This window comes from Morchella sextelata, assembly GCF_020137385.1.
Source record: "Morchella sextelata strain SCLS chromosome Unknown scls_2, whole genome shotgun sequence".
Classification (NCBI taxonomy): domain Eukaryota; kingdom Fungi; phylum Ascomycota; class Pezizomycetes; order Pezizales; family Morchellaceae; genus Morchella; species Morchella sextelata.
In genome coordinates this window covers 2,214,250-2,235,871 of record NW_025408617.1, presented here as the reverse complement: position 1 = coordinate 2,235,871, position 21,622 = coordinate 2,214,250, and the positions used below count along the sequence as shown (strand labels likewise).

General features: G+C 42.8%; 6 protein-coding genes across 6 annotated transcripts; 2 read left to right on the top strand and 4 right to left on the bottom strand.

Moving 5' to 3' along the window:
- Window positions 1–3,807: 3,807 nt before the first annotated feature.
- Window positions 3,808–4,517, bottom strand: H6S33_005851 (uncharacterized protein; the record flags this gene model as incomplete). The annotated part of the gene is made up of 5 exons (XM_044837242.1): window positions 3,808–3,984; window positions 4,123–4,168; window positions 4,235–4,312; window positions 4,379–4,390; window positions 4,480–4,517. 5 exons carry the CDS (start codon window positions 4,515–4,517, stop codon window positions 3,808–3,810), a joined length of 351 nt encoding a protein of 116 aa, XP_044699160.1.
- A 719-nt stretch (window positions 4,518–5,236) lies between these two features.
- Window positions 5,237–5,688, top strand: H6S33_005850 (uncharacterized protein; the record flags this gene model as incomplete). Its single annotated transcript, XM_044837241.1, has 3 exons — window positions 5,237–5,249; window positions 5,317–5,443; window positions 5,502–5,688. 3 exons carry the CDS (start codon window positions 5,237–5,239, stop codon window positions 5,686–5,688), a joined length of 327 nt encoding a protein of 108 aa, XP_044699159.1.
- A 104-nt stretch (window positions 5,689–5,792) lies between these two features.
- On the bottom strand, window positions 5,793–7,492 carry H6S33_005849 (uncharacterized protein; the record flags this gene model as incomplete). The annotated part of the gene is made up of 5 exons (XM_044837240.1): window positions 5,793–6,567; window positions 6,634–6,839; window positions 6,905–6,994; window positions 7,049–7,161; window positions 7,216–7,492. The coding sequence occupies 5 exons, from the start codon at window positions 7,490–7,492 to the stop codon at window positions 5,793–5,795; spliced, it is 1,461 nt and encodes a 486-aa protein (XP_044699158.1).
- Window positions 7,493–11,222: 3,730 nt separating this feature from the next.
- H6S33_005848 (uncharacterized protein) lies at window positions 11,223–12,600 on the bottom strand (the record flags this gene model as incomplete). The annotated part of the gene is made up of 3 exons (XM_044837239.1): window positions 11,223–11,513; window positions 11,564–12,378; window positions 12,444–12,600. The coding sequence occupies 3 exons, from the start codon at window positions 12,598–12,600 to the stop codon at window positions 11,223–11,225; spliced, it is 1,263 nt and encodes a 420-aa protein (XP_044699157.1).
- Window positions 12,601–13,465: 865 nt separating this feature from the next.
- Window positions 13,466–14,438, bottom strand: H6S33_005847 (uncharacterized protein; the record flags this gene model as incomplete). The annotated part of the gene is made up of 2 exons (XM_044837238.1): window positions 13,466–13,867; window positions 13,965–14,438. 2 exons carry the CDS (start codon window positions 14,436–14,438, stop codon window positions 13,466–13,468), a joined length of 876 nt encoding a protein of 291 aa, XP_044699156.1.
- Window positions 14,439–16,126: 1,688 nt separating this feature from the next.
- H6S33_005846 (uncharacterized protein) lies at window positions 16,127–18,137 on the top strand (the record flags this gene model as incomplete). The annotated part of the gene is made up of 6 exons (XM_044837237.1): window positions 16,127–16,492; window positions 16,559–16,604; window positions 16,671–16,772; window positions 16,834–17,107; window positions 17,226–17,612; window positions 17,672–18,137. The coding sequence occupies 6 exons, from the start codon at window positions 16,127–16,129 to the stop codon at window positions 18,135–18,137; spliced, it is 1,641 nt and encodes a 546-aa protein (XP_044699155.1).
- Between the last annotated feature and the right edge of the window lie 3,485 nt (window positions 18,138–21,622).

Here is a 21,622-nt window from a genome sequence, read left to right as displayed (position 1 = left end):
TCTGATAACGAATTTCTTGTGTGCCCAATGGTGAATGGCTAGCCTTTGACGGACTTTGCCCCGGCTCTTGGTGGTGTTCCTCAGTAGTAGCACGTTGAACGTGGTCGTTGTGGTAGTGTTGCTGGGGGTGGTTGATAATTCGAGCAAGTTGATCCTCTTGATCGTGCAACTCAAACTTAGCCTGCATAATAATACAGGTACAGTTTGAGCTTTCGTATTATTCGAGGGGGGTTTTTTTTTTGACGCACTGAAGTTTGTTAAGCAACTAGAACACTGCAGAACAAATGAGAGAGAAAGAGGGCTAGGGATTTCTAACACCAAAGAACTAGAATGAAAAGTATTGAAAGGCAAAAAAATATATATATAAAAAATAAAGGGTAAAAAACGCAATGTAACGTAAAAAGTATCAGGAGAATATCACAACTCTGTAAACAGAGTGGGGAAGCCTGTTGAAAAAAAAGCCCCAGCTGCAGTTACAGATGGGGAAAAAACAAAGAAGATGAGTTGCTGTTGAAGTGCAAAACAACACCATACCAAGACGAGAAAAGTAACCAGCATTAACAAAAGTCCGTGAACATACGTACCTGGCCTGGGGTAGTGTGATCAATTGTGATCAATCGAACGAAGTGGGACCAGCCAGCGCTCGGTGTCTTTGCTCCTGTCTCTGTTACGTTTCTGTTTCGGTGCTGACTTCGAAAGCTGGTGCCTCGATCTCTCATCAATAACTACCAGAGAGCACGCAAGCCAAATTGCAAAGCAATACAATACCTGTTCTCCCCTGCGTCCTACATGATCGTTCACCGCAGCAAGCAAGCAAGCAAGCAAGCAAGCAGCACCTCAGCAAACAAGTGCGGGCGTTTCTATCTCCGTTTGAGGCCATCGTCTCCTGATTCACGCTCGTTGGGGGGATGTAATTGAGCAAATAATAATAAAATCAAAAATAAAACAAAACAAGGTGAACAAATACAAATACAAAAATAAAATATAAGAAAATAAAAAATAAAATATAGAGAGAATGTCATAGCTAACAATGAAAACCTCGCCAACAGGATGCATCGCGAGACCAACGATGTTCCAGCTGCAAGCGCTATTCCGAAAGTGGCACGGTTGTGCGAGGGCAACATTTGAATGCGAACACCTGCCAATTGAAGCCAATCGCAACCGGGGATTTGGTAGGGTGGCCCCGCCTGCAGCCAGGCAGTTTCACGGCAAATTCTGTCCTGAGAGCTGGGCAAATTACGAGGGCATTTCCCCTTCCTCATCCCACTCCATCGTTCACGTTATATCATAAGGGCTCACTAAAGAACCCAAGTTAAACTAACGACACCGGCAGTCTGGTCCCTCTCTGTTTCCGGGTGAGTTTGAGAGTGTGGGATATCTACTTGGCTCTTGTTGTTCCCGCATAGGTAGTTGGTGGTGGACCTGGTGGTTGTGGTGGTTGTGGTTGAGGTGATAGATATCCGCGGCGTAATTTTTATCATGTATGTACCTACATATGCTTGTTCGAGTCTATGTATGTAGAGTATACATATGTGTGTTCGTGTGTCGAGGATATATGTACTCTACATGTAGGTTAACATGTATGTACACGCGACACCTATCACGTTGGGAGTTGTACCTGTCTTCTGAAATCTCTGCTGGGAGCCTCCAGCGTTGAAGGCATCTCCTTTCGTGCACCCCGAACGTCCCCAAATATTTCCTTCCACCTCAAACATAACCGCAGCTCAGTCATGTTCCGATGAATCGGTTGGCGGGGTTCCTCAGCGTGTCAAGAGTGTGGCGGATGCAGTCTCATCTTTTTTTCTTTCCTTTTGATGAAGGCCCCGAGCGGTCGTCCCTTGTTAGCGGAGTGAAGAAAACCGAACAGGATCGAGACCTCGCCCAGTAATCGACTCGCCACAGGTCCATTTTTGAACTAACAGCCCTCACAAATCCTGCGAACCAACGATCTCCGGCACTATCACAACTTTCACCTAAAAAAGTCTCCTCAAAACTTGACACCGTATGACGCCTGTCTGCATGGTCTTAGTAAACATCGCATCACAGGGACAAACACTAAACCTTCACTGGACGGTGGGCTTTAACATCAAGGCTCCAACAAAAATAAAGCCTCAGCATCATCTGGGACAGGGTTGTAGATCATCATCTTAAACACTCGTTTCTGTATGCTGATGAGCCTAAAAGCACCTCAAGAAGGGTCCAATGAGAGGCTCCTTGACATCAGGAACCATAAACGAGCTTTTCTTTGAGAAAATCGGGGTGTGTTGGTCTGTCCCTGGAATAATTACTAACGCAAGTCCATCGATCTTGGGAAATCTAACTATTTTAGCAGGCCTTTGCAACCTTGGTTGGAATATTCCAAGGTCCAGGCACGTGCAGCTGGCAGTAAAGAAGCTTACTAACTTCCTTCCTTTTCCCCGGTGCTCATTTGACCGGGGAATACGACGGACAGGGTATTTACTAGTGAGTCGCTACCAAATTCAACCAGATTCTCTAGAAGTGCTAATGATCAAGCTATTCCATTTCCGTGTGTGAGTATTTTAAGGTGTTTAGAATTGATTTTCAACTGGATAAAACCCTGTGAATCGACAGAATAAGTTTCGCCGTGAACACCTTATATGGAAAGAAACATTTGTTTCCAAGCGTTATGTTTATTGCTGTGCTTGCCATATTATATCGATTACATCCTTTCCGACCGACCCATCACGCCGTTATTGATGCGCAGCAATTGATAGGCCATTCCCAATGAGGTTGCTCAAAGGGCAGAATTATTAATGGAGAATGAGAATAGCTACATACGTGTTCACTTAGTGGGTAATGATGTTTCTAAGGCGTCTTACATATCTTGGCTTGAGAATTGAAACATTTGTCTGGGCCTCGGCCTAACGGTGAGATTTCGGAATAATGAAGCATACAGTTCAGAGGAAAGAATTGTTTCTGGCGGGGAGAGCCGAATGGTTGAAATTTTCATTGTGATACCGCATGGGTCTGGCAAAACTTTTAGAGCTCTCCCAATCCCCCACGTCGTCTCCTATTGTCCATTCGATGATCACTGCCGAGATGTCGAACGAGGACAGGAAAAGCAATAAAAAAGACATTTTTGTTGCATACTCATGCAAGTAGGTAGCCTCCTGAAGCACGTTTCTTGTCGCAAGCGACAAAAAGAAGATATGCTAGAGTAAGACTATGAAATACGATTTACCGGCGTAAAGCCAAACCCTCGGAAATTTGCCGACAGTGAAGTCTTCTGCATGGCAACAGGACCGAAGATCGCCACGAGCACGGGAAACGCCTTATAGCGATGTTTCTTCGTTGAAGCATGATAGGGTTTACCCTCTCCATTTCAGCCTATCTTTATGATTTAACTTGATTATTCCCATGTTTTATAGATCCTAGACGTTTACTGAACTCGAGTCCTCCTGACCACAGTAAGACTTCCTAAAGCTCGCCTTCATCCGAGCTTCCAATGATATTCTGGATGTAGGATCTCACCCGAATTAGTGTAAAAGCCTGTTCAGTGATCCATCAATAAAGCACCAGATTCGGCAATCTATCGGCACTATTCAATCATATCGATCCGTCCTGATATCATACGCCCATTCGGGAGGAGAGGCATTTGGCCAATCGTGATAAAGGACCTTTGGAAATTGAAGCACTGAAACATAGTACTTAATTGAAGGCCACGTGCTCTTAATTCCAAATTATTGATACTTAATTATTTCTGAGTTTCTCAAGAACCCAAGTTTAATAAATATCATACGACCTGCCCCAGAGCCCGAGGGTCCAATTTCCAGAAAAAAACTATATTTAATTTAAATACCAAATATATATAAATGGTGGGACGAAACGGGTAGATGCTTCTTTGTTCGATGATGAATCCGGCATATCCGGTAAAGTGCCGGGGATCGGGATTGGGAATTTTGCCATTTTGGAGCTGAAGAAGATGGGTTTTGAAATATAGATTTTTGAGGCTGTCCTTGAAATCTTTTTTTTTTCCGGATGGATGATCAGGTTGTGCATGTTAATACTCAAGGAATTAAATGTGCAGGGACCGCTGTGATGGCTACATGTAGGTACAAGTATGTATGTATTTACGCACATACAAGCTGGCGTGAGGGCTACCCTTTGGTTTGCCACCAATAATCGGCATTTACGCCTGCTGGCTGAACTGTCTGGCTTGTCAGTGGGCCTGTTTTGTTCCGGCCGACATCACGGATCACCCGGTGTCACTCACAGGACAGAAGTCTCAGATTCCGCTGCTACATACATAAGCTCTGTGCCCGCAAGCTTTCGGTTATCCGATGTCTCCCTCCTAGTAGCATCAGTAGCAGCTCAGGGAGCTCGCGAGATTGTTGTGATAGATGCCGGACCGGCGAACCAACTCCTTCTCCTAAGGGAACAGATTAGCGAGTTCGCTGAAATTTCAAACAATTAGTCAAATGAATTATGACAATATGGTTACACCATGCCTGCCCATACCGTATATGACCATGTCTGTTCTTTGCTCGGCCCGACATGTCACCGCCCGGTGCAGGTTGTGCCGACACGGAGTTATCCTGGCCAGCTATGGAGAGGCGTTGTTGTTGTTGTTGTTGTTGTTGTTGTCGTCGAGGGGCTGAGCTCTCGGAACACTCTGGCGCTCAGGAACCCGTTGTCAGCCCTAACCCCCAAACCCTCAGGAGCCCTACTGACAGGCGAAACACGTTTTCCGACTCTCTTTTACACCAAACAAAGAGAACACTGGTTGCCAACTTTATTTAATAGCGATTGTGCCCCTTACACACCGGATCTTATTTTCCGCAGGATCTTAGTGACGTCAGATCTACACAGTAGAGATTTTTTGAGGCTCTAGGAGACGCTTGGCGTCAATCATTTCTGGGAATAGCGCACTTGACGTCACTCAGTTATCTGTTAAAGAAGCCTCCACATCTGGGAAAGAAGAAGGTGAACGAGGTACAGCCAAAGACTACGTAACTATCACGTCGTTGCCCATACTCAACCCAACCACCAAGGCACCCAGCTTCGTGAGGGTTCACTCGAGTGCGGGCCGTAGGAGGTGAACAAATACTGACGTATTCACTGAATCCACTGTATATGACTTCTGAAAATGGATATAAAGAGAGGTCTTCGGGTCGTGAGATTATCCATCAACTCAAAGCATTCGAATAATCACATCCTCACATCACTTAAACATCCATTTTAAATCAAATCACTTTAACACACCACATCAATTAACATGTCTGATCTTGGTTGGTCATCTCTCTCTTTATTCTTTCTTCGATAGGCCTACGGTATCTAATAGAAATCCCCCATTAGGAAGGAAATCCCTCGGCGACCAGGTTGGCGACAAGCTCAAGCCTGACTCTCAGAAGAGCACCACAGAGAAGGTCGGAGACACCATGAGCGGTATGGGAGACCGTGTTGCAGGAGCTGTCCAGCCTGAGTAAGCGCTCTCTACTGCTAACCATGACAATAGAGCTATACAACTAACAGTTTTAAAGCTCCCAGAAATCCACTACCCAGAAGATGGGCGATAGCATGCGCTCCGGCTCTGACGATGCATCAAACAAGAGCAAGGGAATGGTGGAGACCGTCTCTGACGCCATGGGAAATGCTGCTCAGACTGTATCAGACACCGTGAACCAAGCTATGGGAGGAAAGAAGGACACTACCAGCAGGGACTTGTGATTTGGCAATTGAATCAGAACCGGTGTTTGGGTTGCTTATTATGTATTGAATGAATAATTTTATATGAACATTATTATCGAATAAATGTTGAACAAGAAAACCCTTTATTGATCGAATTTGAGGCGCTTTGGGGCTTCAGGGCCTGATGCTTCGCTGTCCATTCTTGCTCTTTTATTCCCAGTCCTAAACTCTTGAGGGGCAAGTTTCCCCTCTAGTCGCTCGGGTTTCCCTTTTCCTTTCTTTCCCTTAATCCAGAGCACTTTTCCCCAATAAATTCGTTCTTCCTCTCCCGATAAGATCTTCCCTGAGACCCAGTTTTCTTCGCGGAGTGCCTTTTCCCCCTTTTTCCCTTTTGTATCCTCGCCACTCCTCATGCTTCTCTTCCGTTTTTTCAATGCACGGACAATCAATGTAGAGTCTTCTGGGTTTCCCAGCCTTAAGTATGCCTCGTCCAACCCCTTCTCATAATCGATATAGCTTATGCGCAGAAGAGGAGGATCTTCACTGCTCAAGCTATTGCCCGATTTTTCCTGCTTTTCCCTTTTCTTCCGAAGGTATCTATCTACTGACCGGGTGATAAACGAATCGATAATGATTTTAGTTGTGGAAGGATGCAAATTGGAAAGGCGAATTATTAACCCCTTTTCGAAGCTTGATTCATTAGAAAAGATACGCTTTGGAGCCTTTTCTTCTCGGGAAGTGGTGTTATCTGAATTCATAATCTTGTGTTTCTCTGAATTGACTGTCTCAGGTCGTAAATGGTTATTACTCTCATTTGACGTGAACCTGTTCGAAATATTCTCACGACTTAAGGTGACCGCTCGCACTTGTGCTCTCAATAGGGCTTGATATTCCGAGTCGCGTTTTTGCCATTCTGATCTAGGATTTTCAAAGTATGTCAATGTTTGTACCTAAAAGGGCCGTCGGCTAATAGGGTAAGCTTACTTGGTTAAAACAATCCAGTCTCTGGGCCATAGTTTCTTGTTTGTCATATCATCTTCTGTTATTACTGAAGATAGCGTCACAAAAGTCCATGGTTTTTGCGTATTTTCCACAAATTGAACAGGAAAATATCTTCGGGGCAAAAACGATTCATGTAAGATCCTTGCTGCCCTCCCCGGATTTGATATTATAGTGGGGACATCTGGTTCCTGGGAGTTTGGTGGGGTTAGTAAAGCGACCGAAGTATTGCGATACGGGAACGTGATAAACTCACAATGTATACGGTAAAGAGATCTTGATTCTCGTTTTGTGAGAACAAAGTACCTTTTGCTTTACGGCGGACATTATAGCCATCGGAGCTTAGCTATTGGCTGGTTAGTGTCTGGGAGATATGTAGACGAACGGAGTCCAAGAAAACCTCAAGCACGTCTGATTTGCACGCAATAAGCGCCTTCTTAAGGCTGACCTGTGACAGGGCCGGCTTTATTGTTGAAAAGTATTGACAGTCTATAAAAGCTGAAAGGTGGAAATCTGTCATGAAACGCATTAGTCTAATTACAAAGAAGCTTCCTTATTTAGGCTCACAATCATCTTTTCCTTCAAACTCTCGCATCTTCCCCTTCAGCCAATTTCCATGCGCTTTCTCCAACGAATAATCAGAAAGCAAGATTTCGAGTGACATGACTGCCTCCTTAGCTGCCACGATATCGACATTATCCACTCCACTTAGCCCCAGATCTGCTTCAGTTCTTTTGGCTGGAGCCAGCAGTGGTGGTGGGTGTACATTTGATTTCGAAGCCGTGGTTGAAGAGGTCGGTTTGTGTGGTACGGACTTTTTCTGGAATTGCCTAGGGACAAACATAACATGGTGTGGGGAGGGGCGAGCGATGTAGGTTCTCTACTGAAGGAATGTGTGTAGCGTGTTGAGGTCAGGGATGCAGGTGTAGATTGTAAAATGCCGGAAAGAGTGTAAGTCACGTGTAGTTTAATATGTGGGATGATGTGTATTTCAGAATGTTTCCGGACTAGACTGCATAACAACCAGACGCAGTCCAGTCCGGAAGAATAATTATTCTACGTATCAGCGGGGACAAAATCTATTTTGTTAATACATTGAATGGAAAATACACTTAGTTAAATAAGAGATTTAGATGAATTGCCTAACATAGAGCGATTTATCCTAGAAAAAATGATCTAGTCTAGGTAAGGAAACTGTCTAACTGCATTCCATAAAGAAAGTAGAGCGGAAAGTACAGATTAGTCATACTCATATCGTAAGACACCATGGTCGTTGGCTGGAGTTGCTATAACGAACGAGACTGCAGGGTGAATACTGCTTTCTGATTTGCCAAATTGGCGTTGAGCCTCAATTACAACCCTCAAAGGATGGTCTTGACCAGTTCTTGAGGTACCTATATACGTACGCTTAGCAAAGCCCATTATGATAATTTAATCATGTGCGGATAATCTATTACGACTACCGTGCCTGTACTTGACGCTGTCACGTTTTCGTAAAGTATTTGAGTGGCACCTTTTAAGGGATACAACATTAGGGTTAGGGGTTTGCCTCAAGTCACTCTTCATGGGATCTGACTCGGGACTAAGGTTAGGGATGATATTAGTGCCCAGCGGGATAATGACTAAGCGATAGCTGGAGTTTTCATCCCTGCTTTTAATTAACCCTCTAGTGAAACTTTTTTTTCTTTTTTCTTATCAGATCATATCGAGATTTCGGTTCTGAGCTGCGCTAGAGTAAGGACCCAGGGGCCAGTCCCAAACCAATTCAATACTCAGCCGAGATAGCGTGAATCGGAGTTTTCTTTCAGCCGGTAAATCCTATTATTTATTTTTATTTCCACAACCTAGCTACAATTCACTTTGACAGGGTAAAGAAGTTAGTGATTTGGAGCTAGATATTGTTCTCGGGGGTCGTGCGCTGATTACGGTCTTGCAAATCAATCCAGTTTGATTTACAATGGCGGAAACATTCAATTCCAAGCTTTAGATCAACTGCACGAGTATTCAGGAATCTCCATGCATGCAAGCTAGATGCTACTCTACTCTATCCCGGGTAAATACACACCGTCATTAAACAACACCTGCACGGGTGTTTTACCCGCACGCATACGCAGTTGGATTGCAAATTCCGTGGACGCATTGTTCACCGCGCATGTACGATGTAAAGTATGAGTACTCTGGAGTAGGTACATATTATTCTCGAGCATTTTTGATCTAGTGTTAAGCAAAGTGCATCTGTATATAACGAGTCGAGATAACGGTTGCCCCTTAATAAAGCAAAAATAGAAACAAAAAGGCGGTAAAGAGAAGCTTTCGGAGAAAGGGCCCACTGGCGTGGGGTTATTACTGGTATGTACTCGTAATTTCATAGTGTTTCCGAACACGACCAATATTGCATGACATACAAAAAGGTGGATTTGGCGCTTTTTTGTATGGTATGCAATAGCAGTCGTGTTCAGAAACGTCATGAGACGTTTTCACATGTGCGTGTGGTATTTCGGATCTACAATTGCAAATCGTTTGAGAATAAATCTAGGACAGAATCATTTCACATGCTTCCTGCAAGAATCGTTAAAGTTTGGGAAATTGTAATCGTCAAGATTTGTGATTAGCAAGTTTATACATACTCTAGATCTACATGTATGCATGACATATGAGTGGTTGAGAAAAACTCTAACCTCCGCGTACATATATTTTAAAATGCCATTACTCAAAGTGTAGAAGGATACAAGTATTTCTGATGCAAAAGTAAGTCTTTTGATCCTATCCCTTGGACGGATGAAACTCTCAAATTCGCAGCCTGGACCGTGCACGCACTTAGTCAGGTAACCTTCTTGCTTTTTGTGTGCGGTAATTATAATACAGCCAATCAAAAATCAGCACGAGTTACTGGATAGGGCTAGTATTAGCTGAAAGAGGGAAGCTACGAATTTGAGAGTTTCATCCGTCCAAGGGATAGAGTAGACCTGCTAAAAGCGTTGTCATGGTAGGGTACCCAGTAGACTTCCACCCACCCCTTAAATCCATATAGGTACATGTAGTCTCTCACAAACGTTTGGTGCAATTTGGTCGCATTTTGCAGAGAGTGACAAGGGCTGTTCAGTATCCATATACATGCACCTACTTACATGTAGGTATGTGGGTATATAGATGTATCTACTTAGTTCGTTGATTTGACTACATGTAGTGAATCGACTCAGTGAAATGTTAGATCATTATTCAAATAATTGTGCTCCGCAACGATCGTACGAACCGGTATCATCTTAAGATACGCCATTATCATGAATGCGGGAGTGATGCGTATCTATGAAACCTTTTTTGAATTTTTCCACTTTTTCAATATATCAAATGATTGGAGGTACTTATTTGTAGGTACATGTAGGTGGGATCTTCGGCTGACAGATGCAAAGCAACAGGGCCATAAATTTATGTACATGTATGTAGGTAAATGTACCTACATGAGTCTCAGCGTTTTCAGCACAAGATAAAACCCAAATTTATGTATGGACGTGGTTATGTCACAGCGAGGGTTAGGGTTAGGGTTGTGCTGGACTTCTTGAGTACAGAGGGATATATCGCGGTTTGGCCTAGTATGCTTATACTTTCCGACGTTGACAAACCAGTTAACTGGTATTATGTAAGTTTAGATGTTTTATGATAATGGGAATTAAATCTTTCGTACGTAGGTACGTACCCGCCCAAGTACGCTAGTCAAAAGCTACGATGCAGGGCCAATGATATCACTACATGTAATTAACTGCATGCAGTACAAGTAATAATATGATATTTATTCGTAACTGTGATTTTTATACTGTAATGTAAATACATGCTAATGTGTACTCTTAGTGTATGCCGTTGAATGGAGTTTTAGATCCAGTCTGGTTGATTGTTTGCGGAAATACACACTGCAAGTATACACTCTTGATCATGGTACTCAAGTACGAGTACATATGTAAGTAGGTACATTCATAAGTATTTAAGTATTATACTTATATAGAGCTAGAGAGGTAGTTGGCTTGATGGTATGTTAGACACTCTTATAATTCAGCTGTACGAACATGGTCAGAAAGTTCTACACATGCTAATATCCCTAACCCTGCGACTGGAGGGCTATTTGTTAAAGTGAAATCATTTTTGCAGCTTCTGGGGATACACGTAGACTTGAACACGGCATACGCCTATCCTGAAGGAACATTTTGACAGATGAGTTTACTATGACCTCGTAGTTAGAGGATTTTTGACTTGGGGTATTTTATCATGTGATTCTATTAACCTCCAAGACAGAGTGCTTACTATGCGTTTGGAGCAAGAAATAATATCAACAGAGAAGTCTATAGATTCGGAAACCATATAGTTCGAGAGGCTATGAGTCAATGATGTCTTCATTTTACAAAACCTGATCTTGATAGTAAATCCACAAATAAGGTCAGGATAGGAAGCTAATAAAGGTAGATCAAGTCACTGGTTTCTGCAGATAAAGAATTGATAAAAATGCTATACATAGATAAAAGCATAAATGGTTTCATTCGTAAACCAACCAATCAGGTTGCATTCTCGTAACAAACGTTGAAAAACTACTCATCCTCTTCCTCCTCCTCATCATCACTGCCATCCTCGTCTGCCTCCTCGAGCCACTTCAAGAAAGGTTCTGCAGCTTTGCGAACCTTTTTGCTTGTCTGAACGTCAACATATTTTTTACTCGCCCTGCTACCCCATTTCGTGATAGTCTCTTCGGTGGCAAGATCATTTTCGTAGTAAGCCATAAGAATCGTGGGTATTGAGTTTATGAGTTTGGGAAACTCTTTGCCAACAAAGCGTTCGGTTCCACCAAGGAATGCTTTCTCATGGCGATCAGAAGTAATCATCTACAAAATGTTAGAAAATAGACGGGGAAGAGGTAGACAGAGTAACGCACCTTCTTGAGAAGGCCAACATGCTTTTTGACCTGATTATCCTTGATGATATTCTCATCAAAAAGTGTCTGGGCCAGAACCTGCAATGTCTTATGCTTCTTCTCAATTCCAAGCTCCTGGGTCTTCTTGTAAACTTCAATATCATCGATTTTCCCGTCCTGCTCCTTCTTTTGGGCGACGATCCAAGATCCAAGTTGATCATATGGGTTATCTGCACCCTCAGCGTCCTCATCATCTTCACCCTCGATGACGAGGGCTCGCTTCAAGTCGTCCGGGAGATTCTTGGCACGAGCCTTGATAGCTTCTTCAGACATATCGACGGCCCACTCATCATCCTTGATATCAGGAGTGTTCCCGTTGGCCGCAAGCTCCCTTGCTTCGGCGTTGATGCGTTTGGTAAGCTCATCATCCGATCCACCATCTGCATCGACATCTCCTTGATCCTCGGAACCGCTGTCCTTTGGTGAACCACCATTCTCGCCATCCTTCAACCCCTTGGTGCTCTTTCTAGAAGAGGTAGTCCTGACCTTCTTCTTTGGGGGATTTTTCACGATGTATGAAGAGAGCTTGTGACGCATTTCAACATCAGTGCGTTGACCACAGGCTTTGCAGTCACGAATGATGGATTCGTCCTTCTGAATAATCAGATCTGTTTCGGGATTCTTGCACTGTTTGCACAAAACAAACTTGCTGATGAAAGTGTCAAGGTATTCTTGGAGCTTTGAAGAATCATGTGCACCATTGATGATGTAACGGTCATCAGAGGGATTTGCAGTGACCTGGGCACCCAGTTCAAAACCGAAGAATTTGACCACATCTGTACTATCAATTAGAGAGTGTTCCCAAGAATTTGAGCCCAGGAAACTAGCAGGTCAAACTTACAGGCAGGATCACGGCTCAAAGAATGAGCAACACTGCTTAGGTTCACGATGACGGACTTGATGCCATTTCCCTTCCCTTCAATCTTAGATTGAAGACGTTCCATTTTGTAACGGTAGAAGGGGTCAGTGACATCGCGGCGGATATTGATGGTAGCCATGATTGTGGTTTAGTGTTCGAAAGAGCTGAAGTGAGCGGACGATGATATAAGAGCAATATCGGCGAGGTTAAACAGCATGAACTACTTTTCTGTCAAGAATCCAAGAGGATTGGGTTTCGTTTCGTGTGGCGAAAAAGATGAGTGTCGAAGTTTTATCCTCACTTTCAATGGTTGGAAGCGAATATTTAGGTGGGAGAAGGATTACTAAAAGTCCTTCTAGTCTTTTTCAAAGGCCGTATAAGGCGAGAACAGTTCGATGGTGAGTTTGCGGTGGGGGGAAGATTCATGAACAACGACGACTGCGGGAGAACTGTCCAGATGTTCGTCTGAAAAAGGTACTCTTGAAGAGTGAAAGGTGGGGGGGTTGAGGTGTTTGTTGCAGAAACGAGACGAGATTTCCTCAAGCTCGAGCGTTTGCGTGAAAGATGAAGACGATGTTGGGGGGAAATATGTTTTGTTTCAATGCTGTTTGCAAACGGGTGGGGAGACAAGAGTGCGGAGAAAAGGAAGAAAGGAAAGAGGGCAGCGGTTGTGGAGTATAAAAAATCTTTTCCTAACACAGGCCACCTGTATTCCCGATGAGTCATCCACTTTGTGATTTTTACTGGTTAGTTGTGGTGCGCACGCACATGCAAGATTGCGGGGCAATCCAGTGATCCCAGAAGTTACCCGGCCTTTCTCGGTATCGCATACACCAGTGTTCAAACGTCGTTCTACATGTAACATGTGTCGATGCAAAATACATCGTTGGGTAATTTATATATACATATATTTACCGTTACCCATTTACGATTTATATCAGCGAACAAGTATCGGAGGTACCAACAGGAAGAAAGAAAGAAAAATCCTCCTCACAGAACACCCGTTAAGCCAAAGTCTTCGCTGGAGTGATCTCTCCACTCAACGAGAACCCAGGCCCATGAGTAGAACTCAAAACTACTTCTGCAATACTCTTAGAGACTTGCGTGACTCCTGCTATGTCCTTCTTAAGCTGTACCATGAATGCCTTGATGTTTTCTTGTAGCTGTTGTTCTGTGAATGCGAGTTGGCCGATCGGCATGCGCACAACTCCAAGGCGCTCACGATAGCTAGCTTTACCGACAAGTTCACTAATTGCTGCGGTGGGGCTTTTGACAACGGTGCCCATCTTAGCGGAAGGCATAAGACCTCTAGGGCCGAGGATGCGGGCTACTTTTGACTTGACGAGCGCTTGGAAGGCTTTGTCGTGGCAGAGACATAAATCAAAATCGAAGGTCCCATTTCGAATCTAAGATATTTTTGAACATGTGAGCCCGTGTTTTAATTGTATTAAATGAATTGACTCCCCACCACAAAAAAAAAAAAAAAACAGGGTGTGTGCATACAAGATCAAAAACTTCATCGGTTCCAGCCATTGTCGCACCAGCTTTCAGCGCATCTTGAGCAACCTTTCCCTCAGCAATAACACAAATTCTGGTGTCCGTCTTCACAGGTGTCGGTAGCCGTACTCTGTCTCTCAACTGAGGACCATTTTTAGGAGTCTTGAGCTTGACAGCAAGTTCGTACTTTGTCCGTACTAGATCATGGCCAACTTCCGCCGCTCGAATGTATCGAACAGCTTCGACAAGGGAAAACTGTTGAGCGTCTTTTAGATCCCATTGTATGAACTCTGTGCGTTGTTTCCTTTTATCTTTCTTGTCTTTTTTATCTTTGGTTTTTCTCGGGGGGGTCTTTGTGTTTTTGGAAGCTTTAGAAGCGTATTCCCGGCATAGTGAAACAACCGCTGCCCTAGGAGTGAGTGCTGAAGATGAAATGAGGGAGGTTAACGAGTAAGTTGGGAGACGTAGTCGAGGAGGCATTGTTGGGGTTCGCGGGAGATCCGCAAGATCAACAATCTAGCGGTTCAAGATGGAGCAATTCGTCGATGTGTAGCGCACAGTTGAACCAATTGGGGTCGTGGTGAGTGGGCCAACTGCATGGAATCGTGAAGTTCAAAAATTTCATTGGGAGGAGCTGAGTCAGCTGCATGGGATGCTAAAACCACCAGCTGAGTCAGCTAATACCACACTTAGGATGCTGAGCAACGCACTACAGTTGAAGTACTTGTATGTATCTTTTCTATCAAACGATAGATCGCGATCGACTATTAACATCATGAACCGCTACTTTTTTCATTTGTACTTGTAATACTTTATACCGGGGCTGCACTGCGCTTAGAAAAGCCCTGACCATGAAGTAATATTAGGGTGGGTTAAAGCACATATATATACACATACAGACTAATCTCACGAACTCTGACTCGAGACTATGGTTAGGGGGTGATATTTTTCTGTGCCGTGAAGTTTGGCTCGATTGGGACTACTCCAGGGAATCTGACTATATTATTATTGTCATTATTGCTACATGTATTAAGCAACCTTTTGTTGTTGTACTTGATATTCCACTAGGCTTATGACTTCATTATAGGAGCTGGAGAGAGCCACTTGATAAAGTGATTACACATACTGTCTACATCAAAAATCACTCGATCGAGCTCGTGATCGAGACGTCTAACATAATTTAAGATTATCATCACACGTTCATTCATGAGCTAGTCAACATCTTAAAGTGGTATCATTTACATTATACAAGTACTCAGACGTTTATTAAATGGTCGGATATCGTTGCAACCAAATCCCTACTAAGGATTCCGAACGCATGAGTACAGTGGTATACAAATAAATATACACTGGAGCTGCGCTGCGCTTAGCAACGCCCTGAAACCCACGGTTCATAGGTACTCCTACTCTGCGGGGGCTCCTTTCACGCACTTGTAGCCTAGTTTAACTTCAGTTTCGCCATAACTTCTGCAAAGTAAATTAACGCTTTCCTTTCCTTAATTTCGAAAGGCAATCGATGAAATTAAAAAAGTCAAGACAGCAGAATTCTTTATTTGATACAGGGAAATATATATATATGCTTTGTTAGGTCGTATTCTTCATGTGATTAAGTTGTCTAGACTCCCGAATTGGGAACGTATAACTGCTTGACAGTCAAGTCTCTACATTCAGGCTTGAGCTACACGATGATGACTCAAGGATAACTAAGCAAATGCTAAACGACTATGCCCACTTAACCCTAAAGTAAACTTCGGGGCATTAAATGTATGTACTTCATGCAAATGGGTAATAAACATTTTTTTAACTCCATGTAATGTTCTCTAATTCACAGTACCATTGAAGCGTATTGAAGTTCACGTTTTGAGTCTAGCAGGAGAATGACTCAATAATGACTAATAACATGATGATCCCTGTTCAACTTTAGGCACACGTATCATCCACAACTCCCGTAGTTCAGGGTCCTCCTATCTATATAGTCAGGGTCCAGATCCAGTACTACGCACCCTAATCTACCTAGTTAGTACATGTACATATTCTACTCCACATACACAATCTACCGGCACCCAATAGATCGAAAACGGAGCACCGTGTCTTCATTCCATAGGTCGCCTTGGATCCGATTAGTAGCTACATAGGCTACTAAATATTCCTTGAGTTCCAACCAGTTCATGCCCTCTCCACGGCGAGTGAAATATCTTTTGCTCAACATGACTCTTCTCCTCTTTACCGCATCAGCTATGATATGTTTATTGGCCTCTATCGTGTTCCTGCTTAACCCGCAGGCCTCATATTCGTTACCAAACTCTTTACAGGGTTTACAGGCAGCGCTTCCTTCGTATCTACAAATTCACCACGGGGGTTGGTGGTCTAGTGAGCCGGATTACCAGGCTGCTTCCGGGCACACCGTTGACAAAGATGAATGGAATTTACTTTATCACTTGGGCGGGAATGGTCCTTGGGTAGAGAAGGTTGATGGTGTCGTGGAAGAGGGAATACAGGTACCGGATGGATGTGAGGTTGATATGGTGCACATGGTAAGTTACTTCTTCGCTCACCTGACGGGGGGCACCCGTATGTATGGTTGTTAATTTCTACGCTAGATGTCACGGCATGGAGAACGTTTCCCTACACAGAAGGCTGGCAACAGTATGTATCATATCCCCAGGAAACGAATAACTCTGACTAGTCAAATTAACGGAATAAATCCTACAGGAATGATAAGTCTACTTGAGAGAATCTCAGAAGTCAAATCTACTGGAAAGGAACTCAAAGGCGCGCTTGAATTCTTAAACGACTGGGAATATTTTACGAACTGTGAGTCGATAGTAATGTGGTTTTCAATATATATATCTTACTTACTAACCGAACCCTGCAGCTCCCGGCGAGCATTTTGAACAACTTACTACTACCGGCCCTTATGCTGGTGTCCTAGAGGCCTTTACAACTGGAGTCAAGCTTCACACCCGTTATGGGCATCTATGGAACGAAACTCTCCACGGCCGGACAACAGTTTGGGCTAGTGAATGTGATCGAGTAATCGATACTGCTAGATACTTTTCCGCTGGGTTTTTTGGACTGGATCCTAAAGCTTCAAAGCTTGAAATCGTTAGTGAAGCCGCCAATAAAGGAGGGGACACGTTGACACCTGGGTATTTATCCCACCTTCTTTCTTTTTTACAGGCCCCAGCCAATCACAGAAACGCAACCTCCCGGGAATTGGGTGCTGATGAAATATAAATTTCCTGGAATTGACACTGACTTGCACAGCGACACTTGCATAAAATACGCCCAGGATGAGGAAGAAGGCCATGATTATGGTTATGAAATGCTTTATAAATATCGTGCGACATACCTCAGCGATATCTCGAAAAGACTAGCAAATGACAATGAAGGATTTGATTTTACAGACTCCGAAATTTACAGCATGCAGGAAATGTGTGGATTTGAAACTACAGTGAGAGGATCTAGTAAATGGTGCGATGTCTTTACGAAAGAAGAGTGGTTCTCATTCGAGTATGCGAGAGATGTGTTACACTACTACAGGGCTGGTCCAGGTAATAAATATGCCAAGTCGATGGGTTGGCTTTGGTTAAATGCTACTGCAAATCTCATTGCCGAAGGACCAGGCACCGCAGGATCGCTTTATTTCAGCTTGTAAGTTACTTTGCAATTCCCACTCCACCTCATAATTTACATTTTAACGGTAATTTTAGTGTTCATGACGGGGATATAGTTCCTATGCTCGCAGCTCTCGGTCTCTTTGAAGATGCTGAGGATCTACCTGTTGACAGAATTTCCAAAGACAGAAAGTGGAAAACCTCTCAGATAACGCCCATGGGCGGCCGTATTATCTTTGAACGCATGAACTGTGCTGTTAAAGGTTCTGAAGAGAGGGATATTTATATTCGTCTGAATGTCAACGATGGTATTGTAGCACTTGAGGGTTGTAGCGACGGTCCCGGTAAAAGCTGCCCATTGAACAGCTTCTTGAAGCATGTCAAGACCAGAGGGGAGATCGGCGGTGATTTTAGGAAAACTTGCGGGCTGGCTGAAGATGCAGCTGACCGTCTAACATTTTTACGACAACCGATGGGAAAGATGGAAGAGGTTGAGGTAGTTGCTGTGGAGGCGGTAAAGGAAAAGGAGAAGGAGAAGAAAAAGAGATTTTGGGGAATGTAACGCAATTTCTTTTTATTTCGCAAAATACGGTTATTTGTAGGTTATCATTGAGAAACGGTCCTGACTTGTAAAAGAAATGATTTTGAAATGAGGTATCTTTTGGAGACATTCTTTGCGTACCTCATTCGAATTTTACAAAATAATTGACTAGTTTTTCACTCGTTTTCTCTGTGTCATGAAATGTCACTCGTATGTATGCAACTCTCTAACCGAAGCATCCCTTTTAGTATAATAGCTCCGCATGAAGCTACATATACATGTACTACATGTAGTATCTTCCTGACGTTTTTGAACTGGGCCATTATTGCATACACCCAAAATCATGAGCTTGGCGTATTTTTGTATGGCATGCAATATCAGTCGCGTCCACAAACGTCAGGAAAATACGAGTATGTTATGTGTTTCTGCGAGATGTGGAAATGCATCCTATTGCCGTTTACCATGCAGCAGTTTATGATGAAGGCATTTTAATTTCCGATGCCTTTCCTGACGATCGCGATCCTACCTGCAATAGCTTTACAAACGGCTTTAGTCTTTAGTGAGGAGCGGCCTCCGGCCGCATATAAAATTAAACATCAGTTCGAGGAACCGCCGATATCAAAAGAAAAGGCTGTAAAGATCTAGAAAACTCATAGCTCTATTTAGTGTTTCGAATTGAACATACAGCTCTATACAATGGTTCGAAATAAAGATCGATTCCTCACACGCAGTCGGGGCCGCCTGCCGCTGCGCGGCATGCTGGCTCCCCCCTTGCTCGCATGAAGTGTTAGTTTCGGAAGAGCTCAAGAAGAACCATTGATGGAAAGTATAAAGGTTATAATATAACATTGGTCAGAGGGGCTATTATATATCATGACAGAACTCGTGGTTTGGTGACTTAGGAAAACATGCATGAAGACATGCATGTCGTCTCCCTTAATGCACCTAATTCTTTGTCTATCGACAGCTGTAGCTCCCCGGACTATACTCTAGAAATGGGAGGTAACTAGCTAATAGAAACCTTTCGTGATGATAGAGATACCTGACTATTCTATTTAGATATATATATATATTTAATTTATTAATTGTATGTAAACCGTAGTTTATGGTAATATCGTACTATCCCAGAACTACCCTACATCCACCATCATCTTCAAAATAAAGAAATAAAGAAAAGTAACTAATGCTAACAAACAATTTATCTCGCTCTAACAAATTTGACTCTGTCTCTCCTTCCATCTTCCATCCTGGGACCGTATATAAACCCTTCGTATCCTGAATAACCGTCCAAGTAGTACCTATGTATCCAGTGGGGGAGACCGATTATGCTTGTCTTGTCGCTGATACAAACGGCTTTATATGCACTAGTACCAATTTGAAAATTGCCACCGATTAAATTTTCCCGACGGTATTTCCCCTATATCAAGTAAGTGAGTTTTAAGGATGGCCTGAAGTTAAGTTAGCTATCCCATCGTCCGTCAGTGAAATGCTGACCCCCCAGAAAAAAACAAGTTTTGTGTGGCTTTACTAACAGATCTTGTTATCTCTCTTATCAAATAATAGATCTCCCATACAAATTTAATTCCTCTATTATAGGGGGGTCAGCATTGACGAACCATGGGATAGCTAAAATAAAGCAAAATAGTAGCCTAATGAGCAAGAAAAGAGTAAGAGGGAATAAGTTTGAAAATGTTGTACGTCAATGCCATATATGATAGTCTACGTACAACAAAGAAGTTACCGGATAAAGGAGTATCGTGTAATACCACATACCTATTTGTTCCATGATGCTGGATCAATAGAGGTTTAAGAGACTCGTCCAATGATCCGATTTTGACCGATTTGATCAACAAAAGCAATCAGATAATTTTAATCATTACCTAGGTAATGATTACAGCTGGGCTTTTACTGAGAGCCGTGTTTTAATTGACTTCACTCTTTAAATACTGCTTGTAATAGTCAAGTAAAATTTAACGACGAAAGCATCATTCCTAACCTTAATCTCGAGTGAGAATTCGTGAGACTATAATTATTTGGCAGGGCTTGCCTTAAGGCTATTATATATAGCGAGTAGGGTTGAAGTTAAATACTTGTATAGAATCATTAGCTAGCTCGTTGGCCGAGCCCAACGAGCACGTAGTTTAGTCTCGGCAAAGATTAAAGATGCAATCTGTACGATATATATGTTCCCCATATATATAATAACACTTGCCCTTATGTGTTTCTCAACATTGTCCCTCGCATACACTGTAACTTTCATTATGACGAGCATAATTTCGGAGTGTTAATTGCCTTTTAGATATGGAGATGAAGGTCTTCTCCAAATCGCTAGGAAAGAGGGGGAACTCAAAGGTACGTTCAGTGCCAACGTGATTTCCACGTAAAAAGTATGGAAACTCTGGTTAGTACGAGTCTAATATGTGCATGCACATGTATGCGTGCAAAGCTCTTCATATTAGTTTAAACGTTCCCGCATCTAGGCTTCAACTAAGATGTAGCTAGTAATACGCTAAACTCCTTACTCACGCCGCTACCAAATTTTTGCCTGACTTCTCCATGTAGCAATAGTGCTTCAGGGTTCTGTTGTTTTCTTTCTTTCACTCGACTTTCTATTAACATTATTCCGCAGTACTATAGTAAGAATTAGACCTTTTATAACTCAAGGAGAGTAACGGTTCCGGTACTTACTACATGTAGTTTATTCCGCCAACGACAATTTGTCCTGCACCATTCCATTGCTCTCATTTCCTACCAGATCCTTCACTATTCACGACATCCTGGACCGGTCCGCTCCACATACTCTATATTTATCTCGAACCCGAATAATAGAAATCACATTGTATCACGATGTGTGAAAACATCAAGTATAAGGCAGATAAGGTTAACAATATGGGGAGAACATATCGTACCCAGGGGTAGTAGTATCTTAGGCCTTTGTCCCTGATCGTTTAGATTCACTCACTCATGATTGGTTAATCATGCGAGATCTTAATTTCTCATTATTAAATGACCGATTAGGTTTCAACCTAAGGATCCTTTGCAATCTAGTGTCAGGTCACAATAACACCCTCCAAAAACCGACCCAAACGAAACCAAATAACGGCACACACTATTACCATCGCTATCCGTCTTTAGACCCTAATTGTAACATTTTGTAAGTCCTTCAATAAGAAATACAAATCTCCTAACTGTATATTGCGAATCCACGTTTTGATGGTAAACTCCAACATCTTTTAGTCAACATATCTAGCAATTATAAGCATATAGCTTTCAATGAACTCGGTATTTGAAATATAGACAAGTATCAATTATAGGGAAAGGTATATATACCCAACCTTGGAGCATTCATAGTGTGTATCAGTTCGCAGTACTCTATACATCGATATCTCGATGTATCTCTAGACATATAGCCGGAGAAATACACATGGGCCCAGATCTTCGGTTCTGATAAACGTACTTCTTTCCACCTTAATCTCGATCTATGACCTGGAAGCTTTAGATCACCG